Source organism: Mesoplodon densirostris, chromosome 11 (assembly GCF_025265405.1).
Source record: "Mesoplodon densirostris isolate mMesDen1 chromosome 11, mMesDen1 primary haplotype, whole genome shotgun sequence".
Lineage (NCBI taxonomy): Eukaryota > Metazoa > Chordata > Mammalia > Artiodactyla > Ziphiidae > Mesoplodon > Mesoplodon densirostris.
This window is the reverse complement of record NC_082671.1, coordinates 38,426,448-38,445,755: the sequence shown is the minus strand read 5'-3', so window position 1 is coordinate 38,445,755 and position 19,308 is coordinate 38,426,448. Positions and strand designations below refer to the sequence as shown.

At 36.1% G+C, this 19,308-nt stretch overlaps 1 protein-coding gene across 2 annotated transcripts in view; it reads left to right on the top strand.

Annotated features, from left to right (window-relative positions):
• TBK1 (TANK binding kinase 1) overlaps positions 1–17,528 on the top strand; it is a 41,947-nt gene extending 24,419 nt beyond the window's left edge. For both annotated transcript variants that reach the window (XM_060113311.1, XM_060113310.1), the window contains 14 exons: positions 465–644; positions 2,811–3,007; positions 4,085–4,143; positions 4,529–4,620; positions 6,107–6,208; positions 7,030–7,108; positions 10,263–10,384; positions 10,483–10,559; positions 11,159–11,198; positions 11,697–11,798; positions 11,922–12,018; positions 12,413–12,519; positions 12,745–12,816; positions 16,833–17,528. In XM_060113311.1, the coding sequence (XP_059969294.1) occupies positions 465–644; positions 2,811–3,007; positions 4,085–4,143; positions 4,529–4,620; positions 6,107–6,208; positions 7,030–7,108; positions 10,263–10,384; positions 10,483–10,559; positions 11,159–11,198; positions 11,697–11,798; positions 11,922–12,018; positions 12,413–12,519; positions 12,745–12,816; positions 16,833–16,884 (1,378 nt within the window). In that variant the 3' untranslated portion in view covers positions 16,885–17,528. The remainder of the gene's footprint in view (positions 1–464; positions 645–2,810; positions 3,008–4,084; positions 4,144–4,528; positions 4,621–6,106; positions 6,209–7,029; positions 7,109–10,262; positions 10,385–10,482; positions 10,560–11,158; positions 11,199–11,696; positions 11,799–11,921; positions 12,019–12,412; positions 12,520–12,744; positions 12,817–16,832) is intronic.
• Positions 17,529–19,308: the final 1,780 nt, after the last annotated feature.

The window sequence follows — 19,308 nt, the reverse complement described above, 5'->3', positions numbered from 1 at the left end:
TGATTATAGTAATTTTCCTTCCTAAAGAAGTGTACTACAAAAGGCATATGAATTCAACATAAAAAATTACGTATTGGAGTGATGTATTAAAAGGACATTAATGACCCTGAAATTAAACCATTATCTTATCCTCATGACCACAGGGTTCCAGTCAACTTATCTCAGCTGGATAACATGTATATACAATGTTAGAATATGTTTGGAAAAGTGAGGAAACTTGGGAAGGAGAAAATCAAAGAAAATAATCTGTAAAAGCTAACATAAAAATACCATAACCCCTGGTTCATTGACAGGCAATATTAAATCGAGGTTACCTGGCTTTCTGAAAAGTTGGCAGATTTTTTACAATTTTAAATCTAATCTAATAATAGTTCCTTTGATTTGTTGGTAAATATTATGATTTTGTACCTAGACAAAATATAACACACTCACTCTTCATGTAACTTTTTTCAATACTATTTTAGGGGTCTTCAAGTTCTACTTACCCCTGTTCTTGCAAACATCCTTGAGGCAGATCAGGAAAAGTGTTGGGGTTTTGACCAGTTTTTTGCAGAGACAAGTGATATACTTCACCGGATGATAATTCATGTTTTTTCGCTACAACAAATGACAGCTCATAAAATTTATATTCATAGCTATAATACGTAAGTACCTCTTTATATTTTTTCCTGTACTGTAATGTCTTGTTATATAATAATTACGTATCTTCATAAATCAGGAGAGGAAGTAGAAAAGATGCCCCAGCTTCACCAGAGGTACCCACTTTCTGCTTAGAAAACGTTTGAGTGCTGAATAAATTCCTTTTCACTTATCTTTGGAGTAAAAGGATTAGTTTTCTAATTTTCTAAAATTTACAGGTAAATGAGCTTGTTCTTACATTGCAAGTTTTACAGGACTATTTTCCTTTCTGTGCTTTCTCTCAAATTACATAATCACATAACTACAAATAGCATTTACTAATAAATGGGCCAGGTTTTATTAAGAATATTGTCCTGTCACTTAAGAAATATTAAAGTGTAAGTCTTAAAGATAGTTAGTGTAGTTATTATTTGCATATGTGGCATAAAGCCCTTATTGAGTACTAGGGAAATAACCATTTGTTTTATCTTAAAAAAGCACATTACACCCATGTGATAAAAATCTACCCATGTGATTGTAGCAGGGTAACTGAGGACATGGGAAAAGACGTGACCCAAGAGTCAGCTCACCTAACAAGCTGGGTGCGGGAGAATGTTTCAGGACTGCAAGCAGTACTGATTGCTCTGGGCACTGATCCACGCATGTCCTTGGTATAATTGGGAACATAAGAAAATAAGGAGGTACATTGCTTAGATGTTCAAGGACGACACAGCCTGTGCTAAAAAGAACCTTTTTGTATTAGATAAAACTTAAATAAATACGCCATAGTGGACTGAGGGCTTTGCTGTTTTGCCTGAGCGAGCAACAGCCCTCTACCACTGTGCTTTAACGCATACATCTCGTGTGTTGGACTCATTTTCATCCCTGACTGAACAACTGCAACAGTGATAAAACTACATAACTAAATCACTCACATCCTTACATGTGGAACTAGGGAAATCTGAATAAGATAGGTGGATTATACCAGTGTCAAGATCCTGACTGTAATATTGTACTAATGCAAGATGTTACCATTGGGGGAAACTGAGTAAAAGGTATATAGTGTCTCTCCATATAATGTCTTTCAACTGCACATGAATCTACAAAGATCTCAAAAAAAATGTTTTTTAAAATGAAAGAGAAAAAAACATTACACCCTTTCTATATGCCTTAATTGCTGTTTGACAAGACTCAGCAGTTTTGATGCCTCATAAAACTCAAAAAGAGACTTTCACTGATAATTTATTAAGGAATAAAATCAATTAGATGGAATAATATTTTAGACATTTTGGTCTAATCTATATCTAACAATATTATAAACATTAAATGTAATGTAAATAAATGAATAAAATAATATTCATATAACGTTAGGTTAAAATATATTATTCATCTTTATTTTGGTGCTTAATAGCCTGAATAGATATGTACCATAGTTAGGTGTTGGCCACTATTTCATCTTAAGAGTGTGCATGAACATAAAAAAGTCCACCCAAGCCTGAGCCAAAAATCACAGCAGAGGCTTTTTGAAAGTGGCTTTTTTTTTGTTTGGAATCACAACATTGCTGCTGGAACATTTATTTGATTTCATGAATCTGTTTAGGGAGGATCTACCTTTTTCCCCAAAACATCATTTTGAAAATGCCTGATTTTATTAATTCATTTAACAAACATTACATAGTCATGTTTGTTCTCAAGTACTGTTCTCAGTTCTTTATATATTTAAATCATTTAGTCCTCAAAACAATTCTGTGAGGTGGAGACTGTTATTCCCATTTTATAGATGAAGAACCTCAGCACAGAGGAGTTAAGTAACTGAAGGTAATACAACAAGTAAGTGGTAAGTGGAAGAACTGGAATTTGAATCCAGCTGTTCTGATTCCAGAGTCTGTGCCCTTAAACTCTCTGCTATATTGGCTCCCTATTATTAAATATTAAAACTCCTGTGTATTGCACATATCCAATATAGGTATCAAACATAAAAATATTTTAGAATTGATTGCTGTATAGGCAGATTATGTGGAATTTTCAATTTAATAGACTTTATAGTATCTGCATCAACAAAGCAGCATTTCTGTGGACTGGTCATGATCTAAAGTATCACTGAGAAATAGATGTGTGGCCCTCATTAAAAAAATTTTTTTACCTCTTTTTTTATCCCAATTATGTTGTCCTTTTGGATTTTTCTCACACAGTGCTACTGTATTTCATGAACTGGTGTATAAACAAACCAAAATTATTTCTTCAAATCAAGAACTTATATATGAAGGACGACGTTTAGTTCTAGAACCTGGAAGACTGGCACAACATTTCCCTAAAACTGCTGAGGAAAATCCCATCTTTGTAGTAAGCCGGGAACCTCTGAGTACAATAGGATTGATATATGAAAAAAGTAAGTTGGGATTTTTCGTATTGTTCTTAGTAGCCATTAAAAAAAAAGGACCCTGAGAATTCCCTGGTGGTTACAGTGGGTAGGATTCTACACTCTCACTGCTGAGGGCCCAGGTTCAATCCCTGGTCAGGGAACTAAGATCCCACAAGCCATGAGGCACGGCCAAAAGAAAAAAAAAACACTATAAAAATGATTGTCATCTTCATAAAGTCGACTGATGATGACATTAATGTAGAACTTTTATAAATACTAAAATTTTGTAAGTTAATTAGTAAAATTTAAAACCCCGTGTGCAACAAAATTTAACGTTATTTTGTTTATAAAATGGTAAAATAGTTTGTCATATATGTTTTCCTGTAGCTCTCTGCTTTTAGTATTTTATTAACACTCAAAATAACCTTTTGTATCATAAATCTCAGTAAATATTTATTGTTTCCAGGGTGAATAGGACGCTTTTCCAGGCTTTGAAGTTTAAGAAAAATTAGATCTGCATTTTGGAATCTTTTAGATTATTAATTCTAGTGGTGAAAAAAAATTACCTGGATTTTTATATTTCTGTTTAGATCTTGGGATTTGATTTAGATTTAAAGAAAAGCATTGAGCTTGTTATGTTGGAATATATTTAAGAAAAAGAAATGAAACTCCTTAGAAATAGTGCAGGAAATTTGTTAAGGAATGAGCATTTTATTCAAGTGGTTTTCTTTTTTTTTTTTTTCTTAATTTATTTTTGGCTGCGTCGGGTCTTAGTTGCAGCACGCGGACTCTCTAGTTGAGGTTCGCGAGCTCAGTAGTTGTGGTGCGTGGGCTTAGTTGCCCTGCAGCATGTGGAATCCTAGTTCCCTGACCAGGGATCGAACCCACGTCCCCTGCACTGGAAGGCAGATTCTTTACCACTGGATCACCAGGGAAGTTCCTCAAGTGGTTTTCTTTAACCAGGAAAAGAACATTAAAGAGTTTTACCACTAACATTTAATTTAGAGGTGATTTAGAGGTTAATGTTTAATTTGGAGGTTGATGTATTAAGGATGAAATAATTCATAATTTTTTATTTCTGATTTTAATTATTCCATATTTCAGTTTCCCTCCCTAAAGTACATCCACGTTATGACTTAGATGGGGATGCCAGCATGGCTAAGGTTAGTATTTAATTAAATGACTGAATTAAAATTATCTTATCAATAGTGGAAGCAATAAAAAGTGTATCTTTATATACACCTATATAATTTAGGAAATTATTCATTTAGATTGTTACCCATGACAAATTTTTGTGTTCTTTCTTCTTTGTATCCTTTCTTGAACTCATAGGAAAATTTTCTCCATTGAGACAGTGCATGTTTACCATTATTATGTTAAGGATAAAATATTTATTGCAGTTATATCTGTCCTTAGCTTTTAGAAATTAGTAGCTTACTGTGTTTTTAATGATAAAAACACAAAAGCTTGAAAATTTTTATGTGAAAGTTTTTCTTACCCTGTACCACAGTTAACACCAAATATTGACACTTTGTATTTCTTCATTAGGCAGTAACAGGAGTTGTGTGTTATGCCTGTAGAATTGCCAGTACCTTGCTGCTTTATCAGGAATTAATGCGAAAGGGGATACGATGGTTGATGTAAGTAATGGATTGAAATTGGAAAATTGATTTTCGCATAGGGCTCATTAAATAACTGGTAATCATCCCATCATTGATGCTTTACCTCTTCAGACTAGGTAGGGTCACGTGCATGATTTTTATTATAATACATTTGTTTCACAGTTTACAAAACGTTTAGCAGCTATTTTTTTTTCATTTGATTCCTACAAAAACCTTACGAGGCAGGACAAATAGTATCTGAATTTTAAAATTAAGAAAAAAAATTAGAAAAATATAGGATTTCCCTTGTGGTCCAGTGGTTAGCACTCGACGCTTTCACTGCCGTGGCCCCGTGACCCTAAGAAACCTTTTGTGGATGAATATATGATATGTCATCTTTCCATCTGATAGAAGTGGAGAATGAATAGTCTCTTAAGAATTGTGCCTCTAGTTCTATACAACATCATTTGAAGTGTTTCAGTTTTATACACATAATAATGGACTCAACAGTGCCCTTAGGCTTTAATTCTTGTGACAGTTTACGTTTACCCACCTCACACCTGTCCTTCTGTTCTCGAAAAAACAGATATGAAGCATTTCCTCATTCTTGTTCTGCTGCTGCTGCTTCTAAGAAGAAAAAAGTATAAGGCTCTTTTTTTTTTCCTGTCACCTTTATGTTAAATCCTTAAATTTATGCTTATAATTTTTTTAATGTGTTCACATATCCAGTTTGTAAGCCTGTGCTTTTCTCTTTCCATTAAGAAGCCTTTTTGTTTTTACTAAATGGTTTTTGGAAAAACCTAAGTGTTGACTCCATTTATTTTCATAGCATTGTTGCTAACAGCTCTTGTTTTATCTTGCTGCTGCTATCTACTCCAGTCGCTGCTCCATAAAGCTTTTGTTTCTTTTACTTATTAGCTTTTAGTTCAATAAGTCATGAGAAAATAGTTTTTCACGTAGACCACTGTTGGCAAACTTTTTTAGTTAGTAAATATTTTAGACTTTGTGGGCTGCAAATTCTGTTTTCATTTTGTTTTTACAACCTTTAAAAATGTACATACCTTTCTTAGCAGAAACAGGCATCAGGCCTTAGTTTGTTGGCCCTTGATATTCAGGTCTTCAATTGTATACTGTGTCATCCTGCTTAAGTATAAGTCAGACGATAGTCTGACTATGAGACTATCTGACGATAGTCTACTATGAGCATTAAAAATTAATTCTGGTGGTAAAATGTAATGCTATTCAGCTTATTTGTGTGATTATAGATTAGTTTTATTCCTTAATATAATTTTAATGCCTTAGATTTCTAAACTGTTAATCTGATAAGTGGTAATGGTTTGTGCCCTGGATAGGTATAAAGCGTCACAGAGATGCTTTCAGTAGTAAAAAGTGAATTGGCTTTCATAGTGTATCAAGACTATTAAGTTTGTCTGAACAGAAAGTAGTACAGCAGTGTAATTAGTGAAAGACAAGAGAAAACAAATAATTCTTTAGATAAACTAATGGGAATATTATTATTTTTTAGAGAATTAGTTAAAGATGATTATAATGAAACTGTTCACAAAAAGACAGAAGTTGTGATCACATTAGATTTCTGCATCAGAAACATTGAAAAGACTGTGAAAGTGTAAGTAGACTACTTCCTTACTAATAGTGGGTAAAATGTCAACGATTTTCCATTTCTGTTTAGTTTGTTTAGTTATCCTTGGCATGATATAGCATGCTCTGCAAGTCTTTCTATTAAGGGACAACCTTAGATTAAGTCATTTCCTCATAAGGGCAAAAATACTCAGTCATTTCAGTAAGAAATGAGTACCATCTCTTTGGTGGGCATTTTCTCCTTCCCTTTGAAAAGGAAAAGGAATCTGAAATAGAAACATCTCATTTTTTTTACCTTGCAAAGCAGACGACTCTGCATAGGAAAATATAAAACCTGTGATCAAAGGAAGTAGGAAGAGGTATTCTAGAACCCTATTTGGGTAGTATTTTTAGAATTTGGAGATTACTTTTAGTTTACTCTTCTTTATTAATCTTACCCCTGAGAATGCCTTTTGAAACAGAATGATATTTTAAACTGCCTTGTTCCTAGGCTATACTATTTGTACTGCACAGGAAGTATAATAAGTGAAACTAGTATATATTCTTGACCTCCATTATTTCCGAAATCTAGTATTTCGACTATTATCCTGACATAAGACTGAAATAAAGTTGTCTTTTACAGTTTATCTCTTAATCTGCAAATTTATGAGCAGAAGTATATAAAATTCCTTCTTTATGGACATCAAGTTTTCTTGGGATCTGTTGCTTATAGGCTTTGCATTCAATATTCTATTCTTAAATAGCTATGATAATAAAAACTCAAATATAATTTATAAAACATCCTTTAAAATCTATGCTTATTTAAAATTTTATGCTCATTTAATTTTTCTATACTTGTTTCTCATACAGATATGAAAAGTTAATGAAGATCAACCTAGAAGCAGCAGAGTTAGGTGAAATTTCAGACATACACACCAAACTGTTGAGAGTGAGTATTTACAAAATTTTGACAATCATGAGCTCATAATCTGTTCCTTTGCTGGCAAGATTATATCTGAACTTTCCTAGAACTTTCCTAGAAACATGATGTACCTAAAGATCTCCAGAGAAAGAACAGCCTTTTCCCAACTTAAGGAACACTACTTTTTAAATAGACATGATATTGCAGCCATTTGATTTATTAATAGTTTTACTTATTACCCCCTTAATGTTGGTCCTTCAGGTTGCTTGCTACTTCTCACACTTCTATGTAATGCTGTAAAAAATAACTTTGTCCATAAAATATTTTCCATATTTTAGAAGTATAAGGTAACACATTCTTAACATTAATGTTAAAGAAGACATAAAGCATGAAAAGCAAGATATGTATTTGACTATATAAGAATTTAAGGGGCTTCCTTGGTGACACAGTGGTTAAGAATCCATCTGCCAATGCAGGGGACACGGGTTTGAGCCCTGGTCCAAGGAGATCCCACATGCTGTGGAACAGCTAAGCCCGTGCACACAACTACTGACCCTGTGCTCTAGAGCCCGCCAGCCACAACTGCTGAGCCTGCGTGCCACAGCTACTGAAGCCCACGTGCCTAGAGCCCGTGCTCCACCACAATAAGAAGTCCACATACTGCAACGAAGATTAGCCCCTGCTCGCCGCAACTAGAGAAAGCCCACACGCAGCAACAAAGATCCAATGCAGCCAAAAATAAATAAATAAAATAAATTTTTAAAAAATATTAAAAAAAGAAAGAAGTTAAGATCTCTATATGTTTTGGTTTGGTTTTTTCTTTTTTTTTTTTCCCTTTTTGGCCACACCACGCGGCTTGTAGGATCTGAGTTCCCCAGCCAGGGATTAAACCTGTGCCCTCGGCAGTGAAAGTGCAGAGTCCTAACCACTGGACCGCCAGGGAATTCCCAAGATCTCTTATGTTTAAAAAAAATAATGTTAAAAAACAAATAGAGGGGCTTCCCTGGTGGCGCAGTGGTTGAGAGTCCGCCTGCCAATGCAGGGGACACGGGTTTGTGCCCTGGTCCAGGAAGATCCCACATGCCACGGAGTGGCTGGGCGCGTGAGCCATGGCCGCTGAGCCTGCACGTCCGGAGCCTGTGCTCCGCGACAGGAGAGGCCACAACAGTGAGAGGCCCGCGTAAAGAAAAGAAAAAAAAAAAAACAGATTGAGAAAGTGAGATAAAGGGTTTTTTTATATATATGAAAATAGCTCATACAAATGCATAAGGAAAACATGAAATCTGCAGTAAATAGAGAACATTTAGAAATGATTTAAAAATGAATAGATCTAAGTGAGACTCCTGGAAAAAAAAAGTTCAACCACAAGAGTAATAGAAAATTGCGTATTACAACAGTAAAATACCATTTTGTCTTTCAAATTAGCAAGGCTTTAAGAATTATATATAATGCCAATGCTAACATGAGCAGAATGCAAAGGGCACACTTGTTTGTTGCTAGTAGCAGCATAAACCACCACTTAAAACTTAATTTGAGGGCTTCCATGGTGGCGCAGTGGTTGAGAGTCCACCTGCCGATGCAGGGGACATGGGTTCGTGCCCCGGTCCGGGGGGATCCCACATGCCGTGGAGCGGCTGGGCCCGTGAGCCATGGCTGCTGAGCCTGCGCGTCCGGAGCCTGTGCTCCGCAACGGGAGAGGCCGCGACAGTGAGAGGCCCGCATATAGCAAAAAAAAAAAAAAAAAAAAAAAACTTAATTTGAGGGCTTCCCTGGTGGTGCAGTGGTTGAGAGTCCGCCTGCCGATGCAGGGGACACAGGTTTGTGCCCCGGTCTGGGAAGATCCCGCATGCCACAGAACGGCTAGGCCCGTGAGCCATGGCCGCTGAGCCTGCGCGTCCAGAGCCTGTGCTCCGCAATGAGAGAGGCCACAACAGTGAGAGGCCCTCATACCGTAAAAAAACAAAAAAAACCACTTAATTTGAAAAACAATAGTATGTATCAGGACGATTAAAATATTCAAACATATTCATCCTTTAAGTCCAATCTTTATCCTTTCTTTAAAACTTTTACAGATGCTCTCAGTTCTGTGGTAGATAAGTGATAAATTTACTAAGCTTAAAATGAACAGGATCTTAAATGAGGTTTCATTTTTTGTTTTTAAGAGGTGGTACTTTTTAGCTCTAATCAAAGAGCACAGTTTTTCATATCTACATTTGTACTTGGGACTATGATAATCTCCTCTGGTTTTCTTGAGATAGAGTACTAACATATTTTGTAGATAAGGAAACAAGCTTAATTGAATGATTAAAAGTATTTATGTTTTTTTAAAAAGAATATTAGATGTAAGCAATGTTTTATAAAATATATTTTATATAAGATTTTTTTAAATTAATTTATTTTTGGCTGCGTTGGGTCTTCATTGCTGTGTGTGGGCTTTCTTTAGTTGCAGCAAGTGGGGGCCACTCTTCACTGCAGTGCACGGGCTTCTCATTGCAGTGGCTTCTCTTGTTGCAGGTCCCAGGCTCTAGGTGCATGGGCGTCAATAGTTGTGGCATGTGGGCTCAGTAGTTATGGCTTGTGGGCTCTAGAGCGCAGGCTTGAGTAGTTGTGGTGCACGGGCTTAGTTGCTCCACAGCATGTGGGATCTTCCCAGACCAGGGCATGAACCCATGTCCCCTGCATTGGCAGGCAGATTCTTTTTTTTTTTTTTTTTTTTTTTTTTTTTTTGCGGTACGCGGGCCTCTCACTGTTGTGGCCTCTTCCGTTGTGGAGCACAGGCTCTGGACGCGCAGGCTCAGCGGCCATGGCTCACGGGCCCAGCCGCTCCGCGGCATGTGGGATCTTCCCGGACCGGGGCATGAACCCGTGTCCCCTGCATCGGCAGGCGGACTCTCAACCACTGCGCCACCAGGGAAGCCCTGGCAGGCAGATTCTTAACCACTGTGCCACCAGGGAAGCCCTATAAAATATATTAATACTCATGTTTTATTATCATATAGTACTCTTGGTGGAATATAACCTACGAAACTGTCCTTGCATTTCAAGATAAAAATAATTATTCTGACTTTGAACTGAAGTAATCTACAAAAGAAATGTTATTCAAACTTTAGGCTCCATTGGCATTTTGATGATTATTTCTGATTTTTGGTAATCTGGATCTGAAACCATTGGTTTTATTTAGCTTTCCAGTTCTCAGGGAACAATAGAAACCAGTCTTCAGGATATTGAAAGCAAATTATCTCCAGGTGGATTGCTGGCAGATACATGGACCCATCAAGAAGGCACTCATCCAAAAGATAGACAGTAGGTTATAACTGCATTGGCAGTTTCTGTTCTTATTATTAAATGTCCTTTTTCACATTGACTCAATTAATTTATTTGGATTTTTCTTTCTTAAATAGTGTAGAAAAGCTACAAGTCCTGTTAAATTGCATCACAGAGATTTACTATCAGTTCAAAAAAGACAAAGCAGAACGTAGTAAGTAAAATTTTCCATTTGTTAATCTGAGTCAGCCCTACTAGTTGTAATTCAGTTGAATTAATTTAGTATTTGTGTAAGGGTGACTACATAAGTTATTTATTTCAGAGATTTGGTTCTGTCAGGGAAGAGGTTGAATGTATTAAAAATTATCCTTAAAACCAACCTTTTGAGTATTTCAAATCAGGGATCAGAACTCTGAAACCTCTAGAGGCCACGCACATAATGGAAAGGAATGAGATTGGCCCGTGGAAACTGAGGGGGACTAGAGAGGAGGACCCCCACTCCCATGTGAAGGGGAGAGCCACTACTCAGGTTCACCTGATTGTTTTTCCAGTGTTCCTAGGCCTCAAGAGAAGCTAGAAATAGACTTTATTAGAAATACCCTGATTTTTAAATGTTGTCAGTTAATTTTTTTTTTAACATTAGTACTGTACAGACCAAATAAAAGCATTTGTGGGCAGTATCTACCCATGGGTCAGAAGTTTGTGACATCTGCTTTAAACTCTTAGCCTTTATGAAGTAATAATCTCAAAAAAAAATTGCATGTGATTTTATGATTCTACATTTACAAGAGTAATACATATTCTTATTTTTAGGACTAGCTTATAATGAAGAACAAATCCACAAATTTGATAAGTAAGTGTCCAGATTATGTTTAATAATTATTTTTGGTTATGTTTCTTCTTAAAGTTGGAATTAATCATAATAAAAATGCATTTTAATCTTGGCTTTATAGAATTGTTACTGTATGTGCACATATTTGAGGCCCACTCATCTGGCCCCTGGTTGAGAGGTTACTGAGACGGGAGAATAAGGGGGCAGTCTTCTTCTGCCTCCTGTGCTCTGATTGCAGAAGGACAGATAATGGAGAACATAGGCAAGGGCAGACTTAACCACCTCCTTAACCTTAACCTCATTCGATAAATAGTTTTTGACCATTCTCCACTATCACCCTTCTTTTTCTCCTCTTGCTGCTGTAATGTCTGTCTTAGAAACCTTAGGCTTTCTACCGTAAATATTCTAAACCCACAACAGTCATTACAGGAAATAAATTTCGTATATTTGAAAATTCTTTAATATTGGAAATAGAAACAGTGACATTGGTTTAAGCCTCTGATTATTTCTAAATTACAGGCAAAAACTGTATTATCATGCAACAAAAGCTATGACTCACTTTACAGATGAATGTGTTAAAAAGTACGAGGCTTTTTTGGATAAGTCAGAAGAATGGATGAGGTAAGTAAACTTTCTGGGGGGTGATTAGTGGTTGTTTGCACAATATATAATTTAATGTATATTATATATTTTAAGTAAAAATAATATTAGACTGCTTATTAATTGGTTCTTTTTGGTTTTCAGAAAGATGCTTCATCTTAGGAAACAGTTATTATCCCTAACTAATCAGTGTTTTGATATTGAAGAAGAAGTATCAAAGTATCAAGACTATACTAATGAGGTATAGCTCAAAATTATCTAGAAAAAAAAGGCTTTTTCCTACTAGGAAAAATTAAAATAAAATTCTTCTAAGTTTATATCTGATAATGATTGAGAAGAGAGAAATAGGGTATAATATGCCTATATTCAGCTCTGCTTGCCCACTTGTGGTATGTATTTTGAGCCAAGTTTTAAGATGTTTTACAGTGAAAAACATCTGATAGACCATTTTTTTAAATCATCTATAAGCAAAGTTTTTCTTAAAGAGTTTTAAGTATTATATCATTGATGGTTTTGAAATTAAAACTTAAAGCTTTAAAGGACTTATTAAAACCTGTAACATTTTATATAAGATCTGTAGTAAGTATTCTGTCCTGTGATTGATATGTTTTTTTTGTTTGTTTTTGATGTTTTAGTTACAAGAAACTTTACCACAGAAAATGTTTGCAGCCTCCAGTGGAATCAAACATACCATGACTGCAATTTACCCATGTTCTAACACATTAGTAGAAATGACTCTTGGGTAAGAAATTTATTATTTGGTAACTGTAGTGTTTCCATTTGTTTTTATTTCATTTTGTGATCTTGCTCTTTTATTTTGAAATGTTTTATATTTGTTATGAATACATTTGCTAATATTATTTAATGACAGATCAATCTAGAGAACTAAACATACTATAAATATAACTGTAAAACACTTGAATACTTTTTTTGAGCACAGGTACTTTTATCTTTATTTTGAATATAGTATGAAGAAATTAAAGGAAGAAATGGAAGGGGTAGTTAAAGAACTTGCTGAAAATAATCATATTTTAGAAAGGTGAGTAATACAAAGATCATTCTGCCCTGTGATTATATACGCAATTGAGTACATAAACATACATCTATACTTGTATCTGTCTGTCTTCCTGTAACAATAGGTTAAGCAGTGGGAAAGGAATATTAAGTCAGAACCCTTAGGTTTTGTGAATTTCATGGTGCCTTTTAATGTGTTTGGGGTTGTTTTGATAAAGACCAGTCAGGGGCCTCCCTGGTGGCGCAAGTGGTTGAGAGTCCGCCTGCCGATGCAGGGGATACGGGTTCGTGCCCCGGTCTGGGAGGATCCCATATGCCGCGGAGCGGCTGGGCCCGTGGGCCATGGCCGCTGAGCCTGCGCGTCCGGAGCCTGCGCGTCCGGAGCCTGTGCTCCGCAACGGGGGAGGCCACAACAGTGAGAGGCCCGCATACCGCAAAAAAAAAAAAAAAAAAAAAAAAAAGACCAGTCAACTGTGATTGATTCCATTTTATAGAAGCACTGGTTAATAGAATTCGTTGAATCGGTCTGTGAAAACGAAAATCTTTTGCACATTTTTCAAAACATTTTCTCATTAGAATTATCATTTTCAATTCTGGATTCAGAATTGCTTAGGAGATGCCAGCACTCTGATCAGTGCTGTGTAACTCACAGAGCCCTCTGAACCCCTCCTTGCACGTGAGCGCCATCTGTTCATGGAGTTCTTTGAGGAGCTGAGTGTCTGCTTATCTCCAGAATCCTAATAGATGAAGGAGAAAGAGAGTTGGAAAATGTACAGAGCCAATAAAGCCACTTTGGTGGCTGTTTCCTTGTCTGGGTTCTTCAGAGAAGTTAAGTCCTATTTGGCTCATGAATAGAAGCCTTCTCTTTCCAGCCCTTAGGTGCTTCTCCACAGGTCCTCTCACCCGCAAGATATTAACGCAAGGATTTCACATTTATATGGTGTTTTGTACACTTGAAGGGCACTTTCACGCTGCATGGCCTCACTAAGCATGCATTCCAGCCTTGCATTCCAGGGCACAGCAGATAGTCTTTGTCCATGTTCCACAGGTGTTGACGTTCATACCTGAAAAGATGAACTGGAGCTGGAACCCAGCCTCCTATCTCCCCACTAGCCCTGTTCTCTCAAATAAAAGACCAAACATGTTCATAAGGCTTGGAAAGGTTAAATGTCAGGAAATCACATATTTGAGCTACATGCAGAAAGTTATCAGGAGCTTCTATAGTATTATCGATTTTTTAAAATGAATTTAATGAATTGGTAAAAAAAATGTTTAAACAATATATAATTGTAAAAATTGAAATAAAAGACCCCACCTCCCCTTTCTCACCTCCCCACTCCCACAGAAGTGATCACTATTAATAGTTTGTTGTGCATGTGTGTTTTATAAGAATTGAATCATTCTGTTCATACTGGTTTAGTCTTACTTTTTTCACTTAAGACTGTATATCAAGGGTACTTTTTCATATCCATACATATAGCTCTATTTTTCTCATTTTCAGCAGCTGCCTGATATCCTAGTGTATGGATCTACCATATCTATTTGGTGCATCCCTATTTGTTGGGCATTTAAGTTGTTTCTGATTTCTCACAATTACAAAGCATGCTTCAGTGAACATACTTGTATATATACCTTCATGTGCTTGTGTAAGAATTTTTGAAAGGTTGACTTCTTGATGTTTCTAGATGTGGAGTTGTTGGGTCAAAGGGTATGCACATTTGAAATTTTTTATATATATATAAATTTATTTATTTATGGCTGCATTGGGTCTTTGTTGCTGTGCATGGGCTTTCTCTAGTTTCAGTGGGTAGGGGCTACTCTTCATTGCGGTGCGCAGGCTTCTCATTGCGGTGGCTTCTTTCTTGGAGCACGGGCTCTAGGCACGTGGGCTTCAGTAGTTGTGGCATGCAGGCTCAGTAGTCGTGGCGCACGGACTTAGTTGCTCTGCAGCCTGTGGGATCTTCCAAGACCAGGGCTCAAACCCGTGTTCCCTGCATTGGCAGGCGGATTCTTAACCACTGCGCCACCAGGGAAGACCCTGCACATTTGAATTTTGATAGGCGTTGTTAGTTCTCTAAAAGGCTTGTTACAGTCCCATTGTCAACACTGAATGTTATCAGTTTTTTAGATGTTTGCCAATTTGTTTAATAGAAACCAACATCTTGTTTTAATTTGCATATCTTTGGTTAATAGTGATGTCAAACATCTTTTTATAGGTTTATTTTTTTTTTCTGTGAATTGCCTATTAGGTTTTAAAGTATTTTTCCTATTGGTTTCCTGTTGGTTTATAGCATCTACATAGTAATTATCTAACTCTTTATAACTTTTTATAAATTTATGCAGTTTATAGTTTCTTCACAACTTTAGCTAAATCCTAAATTTATTCTGAAAGGATTAGCAAGTAGAAAAGACTATTAAAATATGTTTTAACAAAATTTTATATTGAATCACATGTTTTGTGGAATAAAATCCCTACTTCCCAAAGCATGTCCAATAAGTCATGTTTTATTTTCAGGCTTGACAATACATGGGTAATCAGACATGGCAGAATCATAACTTAAATGTTAAATGACCACTTAAGGATTTGTGCCAGAACTAGTAATAGAAGCCAGGTCTTGTGCACTGTCTCCATATGGATATCTATCACTTAAGATTTTTTTGTATCTAAAATCACTTAAGGGCTTCCCTGGTGGCGCAGTTGTTGAGAGTCCGCCTGCCGATGCAGGGGACACGGGTTCGTGCCCTGGTCCGGGAAGATCCCACATGCCGCGGAGCGGCTAGGCCCGTGAGCCATGGCCGCTGAGCTTGCGCGTCTGGAGCCTGTGCTCCGCAACGGGAGAGGCCACAGCAGTGAGAGGCCCGAGTACCGCAAAAAAAAAATAATAATAATAAAATAAAATCACTTAACGTCATCCTTCCCAACTCAGTCTCCCCTGTAATTTACTCATCTTCTTCCCCTTTCTCCTCCTACCATGAACATAAATTATTTTATTTTATTTTTTTAATGAATTTATTTATTTTATTTATTTATTCTTGGCTGCATTGGGTCTTCATTGCTGCATGGGCTTTCTCTAGTTGCGGCGAGTGGGGGCTACTCTTCGTTGCGGTGCGCGGGCTTCTCATTGCCGTGGCTTCTCTTGTTGCAGAGCACAGGCTCTAGGCATGCGGACTCTGTAGTTGCGGCTCGTGGGCTTTAGAGCGCAGGCTCAGTAGTTGTGGCACATGAGCTTAGTTGCTCTGCGGCGTGTGGGATCTTCCCAGACCAGGATCAAACCCCTGCGTTGGCAGGCAGATTCTTAACCACTGTGCCACCAGGGAGGTCCCCATAAATTATTTTAGACACTCACTCTTCTTTACTTCCTTTCATCAAGTTTGGTAATCTTCCTTCAAATGTTTCTGTGTTCCCCCTCATCAACCTCATTTAGATCTCCTTTCCCCCTACCTTGTGAGCCATGATAATAATCTACTACCTGTTTCCCTAACCAGTTCTTCCCATCTGTCAATGGGTTTTACAGCCAAAGTAATATTCCCAAGTACTGATCTAATCATACCACTCCCTTGGTTCAAAAAGTTCTAAATTCCTGTTACCTAAAAAGTCAAGTCTAAATTCATACTTGAATTAAAAGAATATAATAGTCTGTCCCCAGCCTAATCACCCAACTTTATTTTCCACTGTTCCTCCAAGTAACATTCTGTTTTAGCAAGATTCCATTCCTTACTGTCCCTGACTCTCAACTCCACATCTTTGCTTATAAATCCCACCCCACCAAAAGAAATTATCCAGCTCTTTCTAACACTTTCTAGATTACATTACTCCCCCATTTTCTCTTTAAGAAGTCTTCCCAAACCACTGAGTTGTATTTTTTCACATATTTATGATAGTGGCACTGTGTTTCTGTAAGAAATAGAGCAAATTATAGTTGGTTAACTCTTTAAAAATAATAGTTTATTCCTCTGAAAAGTATTTTATATTCTTCTTTAAAATGTTGGAGGCCAAATAAATGAATCTTTTGAGATTGCCTTTTTTCTTTTGTGTTTTAGGTTTGGCTCTTTAACCATGGATGGTGGCCTTCGCAATGTTGACTGTCTATAGCTTTATAAGAAGTTTGAGGCAAGTTTCAGTTTGCACAAGAAAATAATGTTGGGGCATTAAATGAATGCCTCTGTAGGTGGTCTCTTGTTTCTACATTTCACTATTTGATGTGGTCATGTAAATATGTACGATACTGTAAATACATAAAAAATATATAAATTTTTGGCTGCTAAGATGTAATTTTACTTTTTAACATTTATAATTATGTGAGGACATTTGACCTCAGTGAGCACTGAGAAGAAAGCCATGACCGATAATGTTGAGATACTGACTGATCCTCGACTCTTCTGAGTAAGGCCAGCTAAGTCATATATCTCTGACTGCCTACTGGAAACATTTTTAAGTGGAACCAAAATTGGCATCCTTACAAATCAGTAAAGGCTGATTGTTAACACGTTTATAAGTGATGGAATGGAGAGGTAGCTTTTGTGAATGGGGAGCAGAACCCAACCACTGTTTTACTAGGATCACAATTTTTTTGAGAAGGATAAAGTGGCATTATCCCAGTTATCCTTGTATCTGTTTAATTTCAGGTAAATTATTGAGCAAAATTTTTAAAGTGATTTAATCATTAAAAACTGTTCATTTTTATTTTGGCCATAAATGTATAATTGTCATAAAAATTTTAGGACCATTTCATCTGTTTTAAGCTGTATATTTCGTCTTTACTTTAATTCTGCTTACTACTTCATGAAGAAGTATCAATAAATTTCTCAGTTGTAATGTAAAGAGTTTGTATTTTTCTGTGTACAACAGTTTGAGAAACAAAAGTTATTTTTTGAAAAATAGTATGGGTGGTAATGGTAAATTATCCTCAGAAATTACACGACGGGCAATTTTGTGACTCTTCTAAACCCACTGATTCCAAGTTTAGTAGAAGTTCTTTCATAAATTCATAAATGTATGCTATACAAATTCAAAAGGAGCCTTCTCTTTGAAAAATATACACAGAGTTCTAGACTAAAGGATTGTGCTCAGTGAGAAATTATTTTGCCCAAGAAGGATTTGGTTTTAGTTTTGGTTTCTCACTTCTTAGATGACTGAAGTATGATCATGTACAACCTGTATATCATAAAGAGATCATGTCCTAAGTAGTAAATAAATTTGGCTGTCATGAACATTGGAAAACTGAAAACGGATTAGGATGTTATTTGAAATCTCAAATTGATGCATCATTGTAGTAGGGAATTTTAAGTGTCACATGTATACATTATAAAAATACATGCATGGGTCAATGATGTTACTTTTATAAATACAGTTATCCCCTGTCAAAAACTGTTTAGTCTGAGAGGGTATGGGGCAAGAGGGTATTTAATCCCTTTTCATTTTAATTTTCTATTTGACCATCTAACATCAGTGTCTAATTGTGTAGTTTAAATGTTTATATCACTGAACACTAGTTAAAATTTTACTTAACTTATGTGATCAGTTAATATATTTGCAGATTTCGTTTTTATTTAAGCACCTCTAGAAAAGAACACCAGTAAACAAACCCTTGCTGTGGGGATTGTATATGTGTAAGTTATACTGGTAAGAACAATTCTGTTCCACACTAGTATTAATTAAGACTAACTGTTCTATTCCCCATTACAGCAACATGTAAATCAAGCACTCTTGCTTTCAATATTTTACCCTCAAGAATGCATCCTCATTCAAAACACCTTATGTCAGTACATACATGATGACATTGGTCTGCTAACCAAATTTTCAGTTACTATGTCAGTGAAATTAGCTTTAAAATAAGTTGCATCTCTAGCTTTACTAGCTTTTTTTTTCAATATTGAGATATATTTCCAAAAGACAGGGATTAAAAATATTATATGTAGCAAGTAGAAGAGTTAATGGATTTAACTCTTTTTTTGATACTGTCTCTTCTTTTTTAGTTGATATAAAGTTGATGTAAAATATTATATAAGTTACAGGTGTACAGTATAGTGATTCACAATTTTTAAAGGTTATACTCCATTTACAGTTGTTATAAAATATTGTATATTCCTTGTGTTATACAATATATCCTTGTAGCTTATTTTATGCATAGTAGTTTATACCTCTTAATCCCCCACCCCTATCTTGCCCCTCCCTGCTTCCCTTTCCCCACTGGTAACCACTAGTTTGTTCTATCTGTGAGTCTGTTTCTTTTTTACTGTATTTACTAATTTGTTGTATTTTTTAGATTCCACATAAAAGTGATATCATACTGTATTTGTCTTTCTCTATCTGACGTCTTTCAGTTAGCATGATACCCTCTAAGTCCATCTACATTGTTGCAAATGGTCAAATTTCGTGTTTTTTTATGGCTGAGTACTATTCCATTATATATATATATACCATATCTTCTTTATCCATTCATCTTTCAGTTGACACTTAGGTTGCTTCTGTATCTTGGCAATTGTAAATAATGCTGCTTTGAGCATTGGGGTACAT